Source organism: Carassius carassius, chromosome 46 (assembly GCF_963082965.1).
Source record: "Carassius carassius chromosome 46, fCarCar2.1, whole genome shotgun sequence".
Classification (NCBI taxonomy): domain Eukaryota; kingdom Metazoa; phylum Chordata; class Actinopteri; order Cypriniformes; family Cyprinidae; genus Carassius; species Carassius carassius.
This window is the reverse complement of record NC_081800.1, coordinates 3,702,496-3,720,040: the sequence shown is the minus strand read 5'-3', so window position 1 is coordinate 3,720,040 and position 17,545 is coordinate 3,702,496. Positions and strand designations below refer to the sequence as shown.

General features: G+C 40.4%; 1 protein-coding gene across 1 annotated transcript in view; it reads right to left on the bottom strand.

The window, feature by feature from the left end:
* LOC132129573 (PR domain zinc finger protein 5-like) overlaps nucleotides 1-17,545 on the bottom strand; it is a 95,505-nt gene that overhangs the window by 16,487 nt on the left and 61,473 nt on the right. The window contains exon 14 of the mRNA XM_059541206.1: nucleotides 4,731-4,816. Within this exon, the coding sequence (XP_059397189.1) occupies nucleotides 4,731-4,816 (86 nt within the window). The remainder of the gene's footprint in view (nucleotides 1-4,730; nucleotides 4,817-17,545) is intronic.

Sequence of the window (17,545 nt, the reverse complement as noted above, 5' to 3'; positions counted from 1 at the left end):
CGCATACTTCCACATATCCATCCTTCCACAACACAGGAGGTTTCTGAGGTTCGCTTTTGGGGGCAAAGCTTATCAATATCAAGTACTTCCCTTTGGCCTCGCACTCTCAACCCGCACGTTCACGAAATGTGTAGATGCGGCTCTGGTATCCCTCCGTATGCAGGGCATCCGCATTATAAATTATATCGACGATTGGTTGATCCTAGCTCAATCAGAGCAGATGGCGGTTCGACATCGAGATGTCGTTCTCACACACATGGGGGAGCTGGGTTTGAGACTAAACGCCAAGAAGAGTGTACTTCCTCTAGTTCAGAGAACCACCTATCTAGGCGTAGTGTGGAATTCGACCACGATGCAGGCACGTTTGTCTCCTGCTCGGATCGAGTCGATCCTCACATCAGTCGAGAGAGTCAAAGAAGGCCAGTCACTCACTGTCAAACAATTCCAGAGATTGTTAGGGCTGATGGCAGCTGCGTCCAACGTGACACCTTTTGGCCTGCTGCACATGAGACCCCTACAGTGGTGGCTCAAGTCCAAGGGCTTTTCCCCGAGGGGAAATCCACTTCGAGTTATCAAGGTCACGCGGCAATGCCTTCGTGCCTTAGACATGTGGAAGAAACCTTGGTTCTTGAATCAGGGCACGGTGCTGGGAACTCCTTGTCGCCGTGTAACGCTAGCGACAGACGCGTCCCTCACCGGTTAGGGTGCGGTCATGAGTGGCCATCCTGCCCGCGGTCTGTGGAGTGGTCGCCATCTGACATGGCACATCAATTGCCAAGAGATGCTAGCAGCCTATCGAGCATTGAAATATTTCCTCCCAGACCTGAGAGGTCACCATGTGCTGGTGCGTACCGACAACACATCAGTGATCTCTTATATCAATCACCAGGGGGGTCTGCGCTCACGCCCCTTGTACAAGCTGGCACACCAGATCCTTCTGTGGTCCCAGGGCAAACTCCTCTCGATCAGAGCAGTGTATATTCCTGGGAGATTGAATGTGGGAGAAGACATACTGTCGAGGCAGGAGCCGAGGCCCGGGGAATGGATGCTTCACCCCGAGGTGGTGAAGCAGATATGGAGAGTATTTGGCACAGCCCAGGTGGACCTCTTTGCGACTCAGGAGACATCGCAATGTCCCCTCTGGTTCTCTCTAGTTCATCCAGCTCCTCTGGGATGGGACGCTATGGTACAGACCTGGCCGAGGCTTCGTCTGTACGCTTTTCCCCCTATCGCTCTGCTCCCGGGAGTTCTGGCGAGAGTACGCCAGGACGGAGTCCGTCTGTTATTAGTAGCCCCATTCTGGCAGGGCCGAATATGGTTCTCAGATATAGTCTCGCTCCTCGACGGCTCTCCGTGGGAGATACTGATCAGGACAGACCTACTCTCACAGGCGCAGGGCACGATAATTCACCCTCGCCCGGAGTTGTGGAAGCTGTGGGTGTGGCCCCTGAGGGGGTACAACTGTTAGCAGCTGGTCTCTCAACCGAGGTTGTTGAGACCCTACTCCAATCCAGAGCTCCCTCTACGAGGAAACTGTACGCCCTGAAGTGGAAACTCTTCACTTCATGGTGCAGAGACCGCCAGCTTGACCCAGCAAACTGCCCAGTTGGTACAGTTCTGGAGTTTTTACAAGCCAGGCTCTCTGCGGGGTTATCTCATTCCACCTTAAAGGTGTACGTGGCGGCCATAGCTGCTTTCCATGTCCCTTTCAATGATCAGTCAGTGGGTAGACACCCCCTAGTTACACGTTTCCTCCGTGGTGCGCTGAGGCTGAGACCTCCAGTACGGTCCAGTGTTCCCCCCTGGGATTTGGTTGTGGTTCTAGAGGCTCTTTGCAAAGCTCCATTCGAGCCAATTCAAGACATCTCAGAAAGACATCTGACGATTAAAACTGCCCTGTTACTGGCAATCACCTCTCTAAAGAGATCTCCAGGCCCTTTCGGTGGCCCCTACCTACCTAGACTTTGCCCCTGGTATGGCCAAAGCATTCTTATACCCTCGAGCGGGTTATGTTCCCAAAGTTCCCTCTGTTACACCACAACCTATCGTACTGCAGGCCTTCTGTCCTCCTCCCTTTCGGGAGCCAGACCAAGAGAAGCTAAACTGTATGTGTCCAGTGCGAGCACTGGACGCATACGTCCACAGAGCTGCCCTGTGGAGAAAATCCGACCAATTGCTTGTTTGCTACGGTCCTTCTAACAAGGGTTCTTCTGCCACCAAGCAGACCCTTAGTCGTTGGATAGTCGAGGATATCAACGTCTCCTATGAGTCCTCTGGTCTTCCCCCTCCTTTGGGGGCCAAGGCTCACTCTACTCGGGGTATGGCGGCCTCTTAGGCCTTCTCAGCAGGTGTGTCCCTCTTGGACATCTGCAACGCTGCGGGGTGGTCCACGCCCTCTACATTTGTCAGATTCTACGATCTTGATATGCGAGCCACTCCGGGCTCTTCTGTTCTCCCGCCTTAGCTGTGCTCTTCGGATACACACTAGGCAGGGATTTGGAAGTCTGGCAGCGTGGGCACATCGTTCCCCAAAGCGCTAGACGCAGCTCGAGTTCCTGAAAAGGAACGCTTCAAGGTTACGTATGGAACCCTAGTTCCTTGAAGGAACGAGATGCTGCGTCGCAAAGCCATACTCCCGGCAACCCTGCCGGCGCTTGCTTCCCTATTCTAAGCTGAATCCAGCTGCACGGCACGTGCTTTTATAGCTTCCTGGTCGCTACGTCACCCCGCCCGTGACGTCACGCCTTTCCGATGGACGGATTGCACACGATATTCAGAGTCGGTCTCGTCAGGGACGTTCCCCAAAGCGCTAGACGCAGCGTCTCGTTCCTTCAAGGAACTAGGGTTACATACGTAACCTTGAGGCGTTTTCTCCCACTGTTTTGTCTCAAATTAACATTTTTAATGTTGTTTGCCTCAGAGCTGGTTAGTTTGGTTCATGGCTTGTAACTCTAAAAAGTACATTTTGTAAATCCTTATGAGACAAATGAATGGAAAAAAATACTTCAGAAACAAGGCTGCTGAAAAAAAAAAAGGAATCGGAAGCATTCTACGCTCTAAATTTTTTTTTTTTTTTTTTAATGGCATCTATGGTTTCATGTACTGAAGATACTTTAACATCAATGGAAACTTTCCATTCCACTTTATAGAGTAAAAAGGTTCTAAATATTATTAAAATATTCTTCTTCTTCTTCAAAAAAAAGAAATTGTTCTCTGAAAGATTATTTGAAGAACCAAAAATGGTTCTTTTAATGGCATATCTGCAAAACCCCATTTTATTTTTAAGTGTATAATGAACCTCATTTGAACAGAAAGGCATGTTTTTCACAGAAAAGACTGGTGATTTATTTTGAGTGAACATGGTGCATCACTGTTTTAGCATGAGTGAAAGCAGTATTAGAGTCAGCTGGAGGGTTTTGTGCTGAAATAAAGTCCTATAAAGTGGACAACTCTTTAGTGAGGCCCAAACAGAAAGAAATATCTTTCACGTAAGAGGATTAGCACAGCTCTGTCACTGCTTGTTCTCATTTCTGCATCACCAATGCGCTATTTTCACTTGATGTCTTAATGGCTGTGTTTCTGTTGTGTGTCAGTCCACAGCTCATTCGTTATGCTGCAGAACTGCAGGATCACGCTCCAAATTTGGCAAAGAGTTCCAATGATGTGCTGCATCTGTTCTGATTTCTTAGGTTTTCGCTGATGTTTCTGATGTTATCTGTGGAACAAATATGACGGACACTGCTATTCTAAACAACTGGGGAAAAGACGGGAGAAGAGTTATTTCAGGAAATTATGTAACAACAAACACCCATCCATTCATCGGAGAACAGCTATCTAAAAATTTTTTTCATTTCTTTCTATTTAGCAGATTTTATTAAGAGTCTCAACTAGCTCCCACTAAGCAATTTTCCACCCAATCATTGTTGGACTCATTTACATAATCATTACATTTTCTGGTTTCAGGTAAATGTTGATTACCCCAATGACTCAAATCCCTGCTGGGTTAATGATATTACAACCTCTGTGGATAATAAATAGTGTCAATGCCAAATGGCCTTGTCACTAACCAGATAACTTTTTGGTACGTTTTTCCATCTTTCCATTGGCTTGCTGTGACCCTGAAGTAAAAAGTAAAAATCCACCTGTTTAAAAACTCTCACATCTGTTAAATGAGTGGTGTAATCTGGTCTTAATCATGTTTCTGTAGCTGCTTTTATGTCACGTACATGGCCACGTCTGGACACGCACACAAACACACTTAACAATGTTTTAGGCAGTAGGCTTTTTAGGCAGATGTTGAAGAAAGTGTATTGCTTGTGTTTTGTCCTTCGATGAGGAGACATTCCTAATGGCCCGCTGCAGCAGAAGTTAAAAACATCCGATGTATAGACACTAGAAAAACACACAACTACACAACTAATCAGGATTAAAGGTGACATAAGGATATAGAGAAAACTCATAGATCCTAGAATATAGGTTTTTTAGTGTAAAATAAAAATCTCTCCACTTCACTTGTCTTAGGCTAATTTGGGAAGATGGTTGGCAAATTTTCAAATGAAAGTTACAGACGACTAGTACAGACTTTGACATGCTGAAAACACGGTTAATGAGACACAGTGCTGCATTGCAGAAGCAGAGCAATGCAATGGCAATGGGAAAAACAAAAGAGATGGGAAGGTGGACGTTCAGTATCCATAAATAAATGTGTGCTTATATGAGTGTAGTCTTACCCGGGTGTGCGTGCGTATGTGCATTTTAAGGCCGTCGTTCTTGCTGAAGGCCTTGTCACAGTATGGGCACTGGTACGGACGCTCACCTGAAGACAGACAAACACAAACAAACATTAGACTGTCAGACAATAAATATAAATTCTCAAATAGAACAGTTTATTCATCTTTTTTAAATATAAAAAAAATAATAATAAATGTTACATGTTTCTTATCACATTTGATGCATTAGGTTCATATGTCACCCTGGAGCACAAAACCAGTCTTAAGTCGCTGGGGTATATTTTTAGCTATAGCCAAAAAAAAAAAAATTGTATGGGTCAAGATTATTGATTTTTCTTTTATGTCAAAAATAATTAGGATATTATTTGAAGATCATGTTCAATGAAGATATTTTGTAAATTTTCCTACTATAAATTTATCAAAATTAATGTTTGATTTGTAATATGCATTGTTAAGAATTCATTTGGACAAATGTAAAGGCAATTTTTTAGGGATGCACGATCATGATTTTTCATGGCCGTTTCCGATACCGATTTTTTACAAGCAAACTGGCTGATTCCGATACCGATTTCCGATTTTTTTTTTTAAGCAACAAACAAGAATAAAGAAAAGTATGAATAAACAAGATGTTTATTTGGTATTTAATAGGCCAAACTGGCTTTTGGCTATTGAAAACAATAACGGTAACCATCTGAAATTAACGGCAGTATCTGCACAGTAAGTAGCCTACATTCAATATGAACATTATGGTACAGACATCAGCATTTAGCTTTTGTTTTTGAATTGGGTTGAAACTACATAGAACTGGACTTAAATGAAAAGATTAACTGTAACCATGTGAAATTAAAAGCAATAACTGCATAGTTCTACAGTCCAAACTTCCAAAATGTTAAAATCAAATAATGTTGGTGCGAATAAAACAAAGATGCAAAGTGTTTCATTCGTCCAATTAAAAAAAATAAATAAATAGGGTAATGATTCACATCTATGTTTTTTTAATTGAGCCGATGAAAAATAAATAACTATTTGCTCAAGTTAAAAAATATAGATGTGAATCATTACCCTAAAATTTTTTCATTGGATGAACGAAACTTTGTTTCAGTGTGCTACAGCAGGCGATTTTTAAATCAAAAGACAAATAATAATCCTATACAGAACTGACGTTTACTTCTGACTTTTCAAACGTGTTTGCAAGTTATACTTTACAAAAAAAGGATTTCAGTTTTGTCACAGTTTAGTCGGTTTCGTTTCTCATCCAACATGCGAGAAGTTGAGCTGAACATCCCTTCACTTTCTCCGCTTGTGCAGGGCGCGTATGGAATTACATAGGCGTGGACAGGTACAGTACGCTCGCAGAGAAAAGCCTCTTATTTGTGCGCCAGTACACAGTGCCTATCAGTGCCTCAGACATGAAGCTCTGCACTTCCAGTGCTGAACGGCTGCCCGTTTCCTGCGCACAGATTTTGAAATACTTCCACACAAATTACATGATAGGGAATGATTACAATGTAGTCTGTGCACGCGGGCGCACTTCTGGAAAAATCGGCCGAAAAAAGACCAAAAAACGGCCGATTGCCTATCGCGTATTTTAAGCAAAAATGTCCGGTTCTGATTTATGGCCAGTCAACTGGTGCATCCCTACAATTTTCTCAGTATTTACATTTTTTTTCACCCTCGGATTCCAGATTTTCAAATAGTTGTATATTGGCCAAATATTGTCCGATCCTAATTAACCATACATCAATGTAAAGCTTATTTATTTAGCTTTCATATTTTCTATAAATCTTAATTTCTTTTAAATTTTTGACACTTAAGTTCAGTCTAATGTGTTTCTGTTAGTTGCCATGTTTTTCCATTGTTTGAATTAGCACACCTCTTGTCCTTTTGGTTAATTAGTCTGTTTAAGCTCTATGATTCTTTCAGTTATTCATCTGCTCTCATTGCATTATTCTTCATTGTTGTTTTTCTTTCCAGTTCTGAGTTCATGGAATGTTCTGTCATGGAACTTTAGATGGCGCAGAGTGATAGGTTCTAACTTAACCTTTTATGGGTGGTGTTGGCGCAGTGGATAAGACACATGCCTTTGGTGTGAGACCCGGGTTCGAATCCACTGTGAGACACCAATGTGTCCCTGAGCACGACACTTAACCCCTAGTTGCTCCAGAGGCGTGTGACCTCTGAAATATATAGCAATTGTAAGTCACTTTGGATAAAAAGCGTCAGCTAAATGAATAAATGTAAATGTAATGTAATTTTTATAATTCCATCATTATTCACATGGTGCAGCTGATTGGTTTCTTTTCGTATCAGCGGTCAATGAGCTTGCCGCTCAACATTCAAATACTCAGCTAGTGCTTGCTGTAGCAGTAGCAGTGCGCTTCAGAATCTCTCCACTTCCCCACCTCCACCTGTATAGATCTGCTATGGGGTGTTTTCATGTGTTATATATGGGGGTTATTTCATGTATATTATATGTGCAGCAGCAGTATTTCCTACATGCTCACAGCAGCATGCCTGTGGATGTATCGGCAGTAGCAAGTCTCTGTACTTGATCTGCAGCAGCAGCAGAATAGCAGATCAATTCAACTAAGACCAAACACATTAACACTGTCATGCATATTACCAGGCTAAACTCTCCAAGAGTTGTCATTTAGCTCCATTTCTCCACATTTTTGTTATGATAGCATGTAGTAGATTCAGCAAATTTTGGTCATGTTGTTAACTTAGAGATCTTAGAATTTGGAATATAATATATGATACGGTAGACTTTATAGGGTTAACTTTATAGGGTAATTAATGGCTGGAGATGAAGAAAAACATTTTACTTCATGGTATATTTAAAGTGCTGGATTACATAAACATGCTGTGAGAGCACCGAGCAGAGTTAAATTTTCTAGAAAGCAGAGTCCATTATTTTGACGACAAAAAAAAAAAAAAAAGACAATTCAGTTATTTGGTTCTATTATCAAAGCTATGAGCAAGACTCGTAAACAAAGACTGTGATGTGGCATGTTTATTTGTAAACTGTTTTTAGGTAACTGAGATACAGTTAAATCATTGCTCAAGTTGTTGGTTTTGAAGGCCACTGATCCCCATCTGAGCAGCAGTGCCAGGACTGTTAAAATGGAAAATGAACGCTCTAATTGGTGATCAAGGCACATTATGGCTTCATCATCACTCCTAAGGTTCTGCACCACTGGAATCAAAGCTTGGAAAGACTGGAATCTTCTGCCTCTTTGGATCAAGAATATTTTGATGCCAGGCACAATCCAGCTTTGGAACAGATAGCCTGGCACAGAACTACGGAATCTGCATACTATTAAAGGCTCCAATATGCTGTGGGATTCAATGCAGAAAGTAACTGTGTCATATACAGAACTTGCAAAATAAGATGCATTTGATGACTTACTTTGATGGTTTAAATGCTGCACCTTCAGGCTGGATATCTTTTGTAAAAATTTGTTCCACATTTTTTTTTACCATAAATGCCTTTTTTAGCCCAAGATCAAGTATAGCTTGACTGGATACATCAATACAGCTGCATACTGATATTTCAATCAGATATGTATATATGCAAACTGAGCAGGCTTTAATCTTTATGAATGTGAATATATATATGATTTGGCCCACAGAGGGTCTAGACATACGCTGTCTGATCTTTGACTACATGAAGTTTGGAATAATGTGTACACAAGGAATCTAAAATATAAAAGAGGATTTCTCTGTCATCTCCGCTTGTCCCATCCAGTCCTCCTTCGTCCATGGTTCCCCTGTCCAGCCCTGACTGGGCTTCCGGTCCTCCAGTGCCTGCTCCTAGAAAGTGCCCTCCAGTGCCTGCTCCTCGAAAATACCCACCCTCCCGCACCCTCCAGCCTCCTGCACTGCTGTCGCCTGGCAGACCATCTGCTCACCCCTTAGCCCACCATCATTGTGGTGTGAGACCCATGGGACAGCCATCCTCCAGCATCCTCGTCTCCACTCTGGCTCCGCGGATCCTCAGCATCCCCCTGTTTCATTGGCTCTCTGTCTCTGCCTCAGGCTCCTCCTCCACCTGCTTCGCCACCATTGGTCGGCCCCCTGGAGTCGGAGGCCATTCCTCCTCCATGGCTCCTCCCTCCGTCGCCTCCACTGTGGGTCGACATCATGGCTGTGGCCTCCAAGCTCCTCCTGCCTCCTCCCTCCGTCATCTCCTCCCTGGACTTTGTCTGCCGGCCCCCTCCCGGATATCTGTCCTCCTCCTGAGTCTCCTCCCTATTTCCCACCCACTCCCCTCCCCATGTTGCTACTACGGTGCGAGGATGCACCTTCCGGGAGGGGGGAGTAATGTCACGCCCCTGGACACATTATGTTGTGTTTTCCCTCCACATGTGTTCTGTGTCCCTGTTAATTAGTTATTTCATGCACCTGTGTTTCCCCAATTATCCTGTCTTTGTAAGCCCTACTCCTTTCAGTTTGTGTTTGTTGGTTCTTGAATGTCTTCCATGTGCTCTACTGTATGTTCCCCTTTGGATTATTAAAAAATCTTATTTTGTGAATTCCTCGTCTCCTAATTCCTGGCTCCTTGACTCCTTGTGTAGTGTGACAGCTCATGCTAATTCACAGTGCCTTAAGTAATGTTAACCAATACAACTTTAGATTTTAATAATGCATTAGTAAATGTTAAATTAACGGTAACTAAGATTAATAAATGCAGTAGAAGTATTGTTCATTCTTAGTTCATGTTAACTATAGTAGTTAACAAATGTTAACTAATGAACCTTATTGTAAAATGTATATTTTTTTTTCCGAAAAAGTTAGAAATGTTTAAACGTCAACTAACTTAACTTATTTAGGTACTAAAAATTACTCAAACTAAAACTTAAACAATAATAATAAATTAAAGCTAAATATAAATATTAAAACAAAACAAAAAAGGCAAAAGTCATAAAATTACTCAAACCTAAAATAAAATGAATATGAAATTGAAAATATTAATAATTACTATATAATAGTAAATAAATAATACTAAAATATGCACAAAAAATGCAGTGGTCTTCATAAAATTCACATTGGATACCACAAAAGTTACATCAAAACTGTTTATTACAGAATCAATCAAGAAAAAAAAACTGTCCATATTATTTTGAACATAAACCATCCAAATTCTTAATATTACCATGAACTGCAAAAACCCATTAATTTGGCAAGTTAATAACAACTGACATGCCCTGACTATTTATTTATTTATTTATTTATTTATTTATTTATTTATTTATCTTATTTTTATTTCCAGTCCCACCACCCTTGCATAATCAGCAAGGAACATGCTCCTTTTTTTAATTAAACAGCTGTTAACTGAACAAATCACTCTTTCTTTAAATAAATTTAGTTATAATAAACATTTTCTTAGGCATAAAAATCTACCTCGGCTTATGCTATAAACTATAGTGAGCCCTTTTACATTACTATAATATAACAATTAACAACAGCCTTAAATTGAATTACTATATATTTTTAAATATAACAAGCAACAGTCAACTTAAAAAAAAACATATATATATATATATATGCAAATATGTAAATTGCACATAATGTCGTTTTAAATTAACTTCTGAATTATAAAAATATATTTTTTGTTGAAATATATTAATTTACACAGTGCCTCATAACTCGTTTCATAACAGTTTTACATTAGATAATTAAGACATCACTAACAGGTAAGTGGAATATAATGATTATATAGTCTAATATTTCGTGAATTGCTCTTCTCTAGACTTAATTTATAGCATACTAACGAGCTGTGGACACTGATGATTGAATGAGGTGAATGAAATGCTATGTGACATTTTGTTTATAAGCTGATTTATTGGCGTCTTTCCATGGTTGAAACACTGGTTGAGTGATTACATGAGGCATGAGATGTTCATTCATGGTTATTTCATGTTAAAATTAGTAGCTAGTAAAGAGGAGGAGAACTGCGATCTGTCACAACACATCAAAGAGCGTCAAAACGGCATTTGTTGTTTGAATTTCCTTGAAAAAGAAAAGACGTAATTTGAAAGATGAAACTGTTTCTTATCAAAAGTTACAATATATAAAACTGGAAGTTTCCAATGAAGTTCCAATCGTACAGTGGTTACGCTAACACTGTATTTGTTCGGAACACATGCGTACCAAACCAAAAAACTCATAATGATCATTTTTAGCATTAATACTTGTACCCTTACAGTATACAGTAATATATTGTAGTAACATTTTGCGATAATATAAAAAATCTGGCAGATGATATATGTAATATAGTGTCTGTTGCTTTACATGAGTGCACTGCATGCATAAGAATAAAGCTGGATATAAGCCACGTTTCTACCGCTGGAATTTTACCCAGGAACTAGGGACTTTGGGCTGGTAACCCATGTGTTTCCACCGCAGGAACCAGAATCTAAATACAATTCTGGGTAAAAAATTGCCCCTCAGAAACAGCCGCGGTGCTACCATTGTCACCCATTTTAGGTCTGGTCACACCCATTTTGGTCCATTTTTGGAGAAAGCTTCTCCCCATAAAATCCTCCCTTAGTAGCCACACCCTCACATTCTGTTGTGTTGGGTAAATAAATGGATAGAAAAACAGAACCTCCTAAGATATAATTTCGTTTCAGTCTTTTTGTGTATTGAACGTTCAAAACAATTAAGGTGTATTTCTTTGTCCGCTTCGGCACTGAGCTGAGGACAGCCATACAAGTTTCTGTCCTCAGTGCCGCAGAAAAGCCCTGGAATAGAGATGAAGGGAAACCCGGTTTTTCTTTGGGGGGGGGGGGGGGGGTTATTTTAACTGGCCCATCCAGTTTACTGGAGGCCCACCTACAATAAAAATCCTGGTGCCGCTATTGCTCAGAAAGTCCCTGCTGGCGAGGTAGTACTTTTTCAAAGTTCCGGAACTTTTTGGGGGCGGGACTTGGGTGCTAAACATGCTGATTGGTTGAGGTCACTCAGCATTGTGATTTCAACCAACATTTATTCTGATAATTTTCAAAATATTACTGTTATTGTGTCATGAAATGTAGTTTTAAAAGTATTTCAGGCGAGAATGTAGTTGTTTAAAACTCAAATTTGTGGTTTATTTATAAAGACAGTGCCTGTTTAAAAATGTGTTTCACCAATTTTGGAGATGGTGAGCTCCACACGATCAGTGAGAGCTCAGAGATCATGTATCTGCAGAGAGCAGCCTCGCCTCGGCTAGACCTTCTGATATGTGCCGTTGGATCTGATGTCTCTTTAGTGGTTAAACATAAAATTTTATTTCTTTTGGGTAAATCTAACAGGTAATATTTGGTCTTTATTTAATTTATCTATTAATATGTTAAAATTAAAGTAAAAAGAGGCAATACTGTTTGATATAATATTGCATAATATATAGGCCTACGCATTTCCCTGAACATTTTGTGGCTATTCATTTCTGCAACTATTAATATGTTTAAATGAAAACAAAAGGAGACCTGGTATTTGATATTATATTTTGTCTAATTGTAAATATACAGAGAGGAAAACTGCAGTAGCCAAGGCGAGCTGACTGATGTTATCAAGTACGCTCCTGTTTGCAGAATTACAGGATTTGCGTCGTCGCGGATATCACACTCCCCGAGTCGAACTCGCAAAGTCTGAACTACCAGGGATGCAAGTCCGAAATTTGCATACTTTGTATTGAGAAATGCGCACAGACCTACGTCACCAGACTATTTGCCCAATCTTTACAGTACTTTAGACCGCGGTGGAAACAAAAAAAAGTTACACGTACAATTGTTATGGGTTATTTCAGTGGAAATGCTGCAATATAGAGCTGTGTGATCATAAAGTTTATAATTTGTGATGACAGAAAACTGTTGTGTTGTGCACCTTTCGACCAAGCAGATAATAAATACACTGTGCTTTATTTATTCCATATTGCAGTCTGAAAGACTTATTTCTAAAATCAAGACTACGCAGTCTACAAATCAAGTTTTGCATGATGTCAGCAAAATAATTTCCCTGCATAAGAAACAAAGCTATGTATAATTGGAAGTCACTGCCACAGCTTCTGATGCTCTGGCATTTTGCGTAGGAATTATTAAGATAGTTTCAGAAAAGATATAAATATCAGGCTCAAAAAAACGTGAGATCCAGCCATCACCAGCAGGAAGTGCAGAGAAATCCGGGCACGTGAAACAAAGCTCTTTTCTCATTATGGGCCTTTTTGGGCTAATGAAATAAGTGTTTTCTGGATGGAGAATGGCTCCCTTCGGAATAAGTAATGTGACTGGCAATTGGGGCAGCCCCACAGAGAAACGTGAAATGGCAAAACATAACTTAATAAAACACTGCCTTCAGAGAGATGTCAACTGCTGTGTTCCTGTGTGTGTCGTGATTGTGCAACAATCCCCTTTCTAATTTGCCTTCGCCTTCTTGTTAACGCTGTCTCTCGAGGGAATAACTGTTGGATTCATTTACAATTACATTTATTCATTTAGCAGACGCTTTTATCCAAAGCGACTTAACAGATGAGGACAGTGGAAGCAATCAAAAACAACAAAAAGAGCAATGATATATAAGTGCTATAACAAGTCTCAGTTAGGTTAACACAGTACACGTAGCATGGGATTTTAAATAATATAATAAATAAAAAGAAAACAGATAGAATAAAAAAAGAATAGAGCAAGCTAGTGTTAGAGGTCTTTACACGTACACACACACACACACACACACACACACACACACACACACATACAATTGCATAATAAATGAAAAGAAAATATAATACAAAAAGATTAGAAAGGTAGTTAGATTTTTTTTTCAAGAATAGAATTAGAATAGTGAGTGTTAAAGTTAGAGGGTCAAATAAAGATGGAAGAGATGTGTTTTAAGCCGATTCTTGAAAATGGCTAACGACTCAGCTGCTCGGATTGAGTTGGGGAGGTCATTCCACCAGGAGGGAACATTTAATTTAAAAGTCCGTAAAAGTGACTTTGTGCTTCTTTGGGATGGCACAATCAAGCGACGTTCACTTGCAAGCTTCTAGAGGGCACATAAGTCTTGAATTTTATGCGAGCAGCTATTGGAAGCCAGTGCAAATTGATAAACAGAGGTGTGACTAGAGTTGTTCCGATTCCGATACTAGTATCGGAAATATCTCCGATCCCACAACAAATTCTGGCATCGGCATCGGCGAGTACATGAACCCATATACCGATCCGATACCATTTTCAAGACCTAGTTATGAACGCTAGCTTTGCCTAACCGCTGCACGGTTCTTCTTCGCTGCTCAGAATGCATTGCAAACACAGGACGATGTGCTGTAATGCCACAAGCAACCCCTGTTTAGAGCAGCGAAGAAGAAATGAAAACGCGTTAGCAGCACTGATCTATATATGACTGGATCGCTCATCGCGTTCTAAACTGCCAACAGACAGTGAAGCCGCTTCAATATTACAGATCAGTGGTTAGCAGTATGTCCGCTGTTTAGCAGTATTTCAGACTGGACCAACCAGACAGTAAAACGGCGACTAGGGATGCCACAAGTACTGGCACTTCACTACCAAGACGGTGCTGAAAATTTTAAAATGTGATGATACCAGCATCTCTGTAGAACCGGTAGTAAGTTTGAGTATATTCGTTACCCGCAGCTGCGTTCAGTCGCTTCCGTGTTAGTCTAAGCGCAGGGCTCCAGACTGTAGCCGAATATATATACTAGTGTCTGTAAATATTAAACTGCAAAATACTATTTAAATATTACTCCAGCAAAGTCTACATCTCTGTGGGAGACGGGCGCAGATGCACGGGAGCTCGCTGTTTTGTGGCTTCTGCCGTGTGTCACTATATGAGGACATGAACGCATAAACCGTCACTTCATGAGAATTTAACGTTTCATTTGAGAAAACTGTCATATCATAAACACAGACACTCAAAGATCTTCATGGCGAGTAAATTGACAATATATTAAGCTACTGTTGTAGCCTACAGTAGATTTAGCTACGTCTCTATGTAGTAATAATACGTCTCTATTAATAATAATAATTATGCCTAGACGGTTGCTTGTTTTTTACTTGTTTTGTTGTAAAGAGATTATCTGATTAATATAGAATTTTTTATATTCCTAGACTTATTTGTTGCAGTTTTTTATACACTAATATTGTAAAACTAAAATACTAAAATACCTTTTTTAGTTTGCGGTGTTAGATTTTTGGCTGCATTTGAAGTTCTTTTTCGCTTAAGAAATTAAATAATATTACTGTCAAATTCATGTCAGATAATAAAAATACTGTAATAAATACAGTAGTTAACCATGTATTTGTTCATGTTTTATCAAGGGATAAGTCTGGAGCACACCATAAAATAATTCTAGAAATTTACACAGGGCTAGTAGTATATACAGCTGTATATACAGATACACACCCAGGTATCGGATCAGTACTCGGTATCGGCCGATACCCTGAGCCCAGGTATCGGAATCGGTATCGGGAAGAGAAAAATGGTATCGGAACATCTCTAGGTGTGACATATTCTTTTTGGCTCATTAAAAATTAATCTTGCTGCCGTGTTCTGAATTAATTGTAAAGAGGGCATTGCAATAGTCCAGCCTGGACAGAACAAGAGCTTGAACAAGGATTGTGCAGCATGTTCCGAAAGAAAGGGCTTGATCTTATTGATGTTGAATAAAGCAAATCTGCAGGATCGGACAGTTTTAGCAATGTGGTCTGAGTAAGTCAGCTGATCATCAATCATAACTCCAAGGCTTCTAGATGTTTTTGAAGGAGTTATGTTTGATGTGCCTAACTTGATGGTGAAATTGTGATGAAACGATGGGTTTGCTGGAATCACAAGCAGTTCTGTCTTGGCAAGGTTGAGTTGAAGGTGATGGTCCATCATCCAGGAAGAAATGTCTGTTAGACAAGCTGAGATGCGAATAGCTACCGTCGGATCATCAGGATGGAATGAGAGTTAGAGTTGAGTGTCATCAGCATAGCAGTGGTATGAACAGCCAGGTTTCTGAATGACAGAACCTAATGATGCCATGTAGACAGAGAAGAGAAGTGGTCCAAGAACTGAGCCCTGAGGCACCCCAGTAGTTAGATGTTGTGACTTGGACACCTCACCTCTCCAAGATACTTTGAAGGACCTATCAGATAGGTAAGACTCAAACCATTGAAGTGTGGTTCCTGAGATGCCTTTTGCCAGTAGGGTTGATAGGAGGATCTGGTGGTTAACCGTGTCAAAAGCAGTGGACAGATCAAGCAGGATAAGTACTGAAGATTTGGATTCTGCTCTTGCCAGTCTTAGAGCTTCAACAATTGAGAGCAAGGCAGTCTCAGTTGAATGTCCACTTGTGAAGCCAAATTGGTTGCTGTCAAGGAGCTTGTTGTGTGTGAGAAATGTAGAGATTTGGTTGAACACAGCTCGTTCAAGTGTTTTTGCAATGAAAGGAAGAAGGGAAACTGGTCTGTAGTTCTCTAAAAGAGATGGAATGAGGGTGGGTTTCTTAAGTAGTGGAGTTATACGTGCCTGTCTAAATGATGAGGGAAAAACACCAGTGTGGAGGGATGTGTTGATGATGTGAGTGAGTGCAGGTACAACTGCAGGAGAAATGGCTTGAAGGATATGAGATGGAATAGGATCAAGCGGGCAAGTAGTAGGGTGATTAGAAAGGATGAGTTTTGAGACTTCTGCCTCAGAGAGTGAAGAGAATGATGTAAATGAGTGTAAGTTTGCTGGTGATATGAGCTTGACTGATTGTGGTGTGGAAAATTGTGCACTAATGTGTTTAATTTTATTAATGTAAAAGCTTGCAAAGTCGTAAGATGTTAGAGATGAAGCAGGAGGGGGAGGAGGAGGACAAAGAAATTAGGAAAATGTTTTAAAAAGCATGCGAGAGTTAGACGAATTGTTAATTTTGTTATGGTAGTATGCCATTTTAGCAGTGGAAACATTAGCAGAGAAGGAAGATAGGAGTGACTGATACACTAAGGTCAGTAGTATTTTTGGACTTGCGCCACAGCCTTTCAGCAACTCTAAGCTTAGAACGGTGTTCGCGTAAACATACGTTTACATTACGTTTTTCGATTAAAAAAGATGTATGTACAGTAGATTAATTAGATAAACAAAGAGGTTGGCGAGGAAAACATTTTGCTGCCCTTTGAATAATAAGGTTAATTAGCTCAGCTTCAAGGAGAATGCACATGTAAGATGTTCATTAAACATGAGACAGCTCTCCAAATGAGTCTGCCGAGATGTTACTAATGATCTGTTATGCTGCTGATTTGATGGTGACAAGTTTTCCTCATACTTCCAAAATCTGGATGCAATGCAGCAATCCGCGTAGTCCACCAAGCACAGTTCTTCGTAATGGAAAAATGATGCATTTCACATCCTTCAAAGCATTTCTATAAATGGTTTTAGGACAACACGCACATACAAGAAAATCTTGAAACTGGTCTTCACCAGCTGCATCTTAAAACCACATCTCACATCCCCATCTATCTCTTAAGATTAAATGGTTTCTCTTTTGGTTTTGGTCTGCATTCGGGTGTGTATTTATGCCATTAGGAAACATCCTCACCCTGTAAAACTATTTATCACCACTGCATCCATTGCAGTTAAGTTGATGTGTCTTGCATGGCTTGATGCATGATTGCAACTTTCATGAAGAATGTTAGTGTAGGTTTACAGGTCAGCATATTGACAAACAAGTCAATGTACTTCACAGATGTTCTTGGTTACATCAGGAGGAGATCCGTCATAATAAGTATGGTACTGGGTTAGAGCCTGTCTTAGAACATTAAAAGAGGGAGCCAGTGAGATAGTGTTCAGTT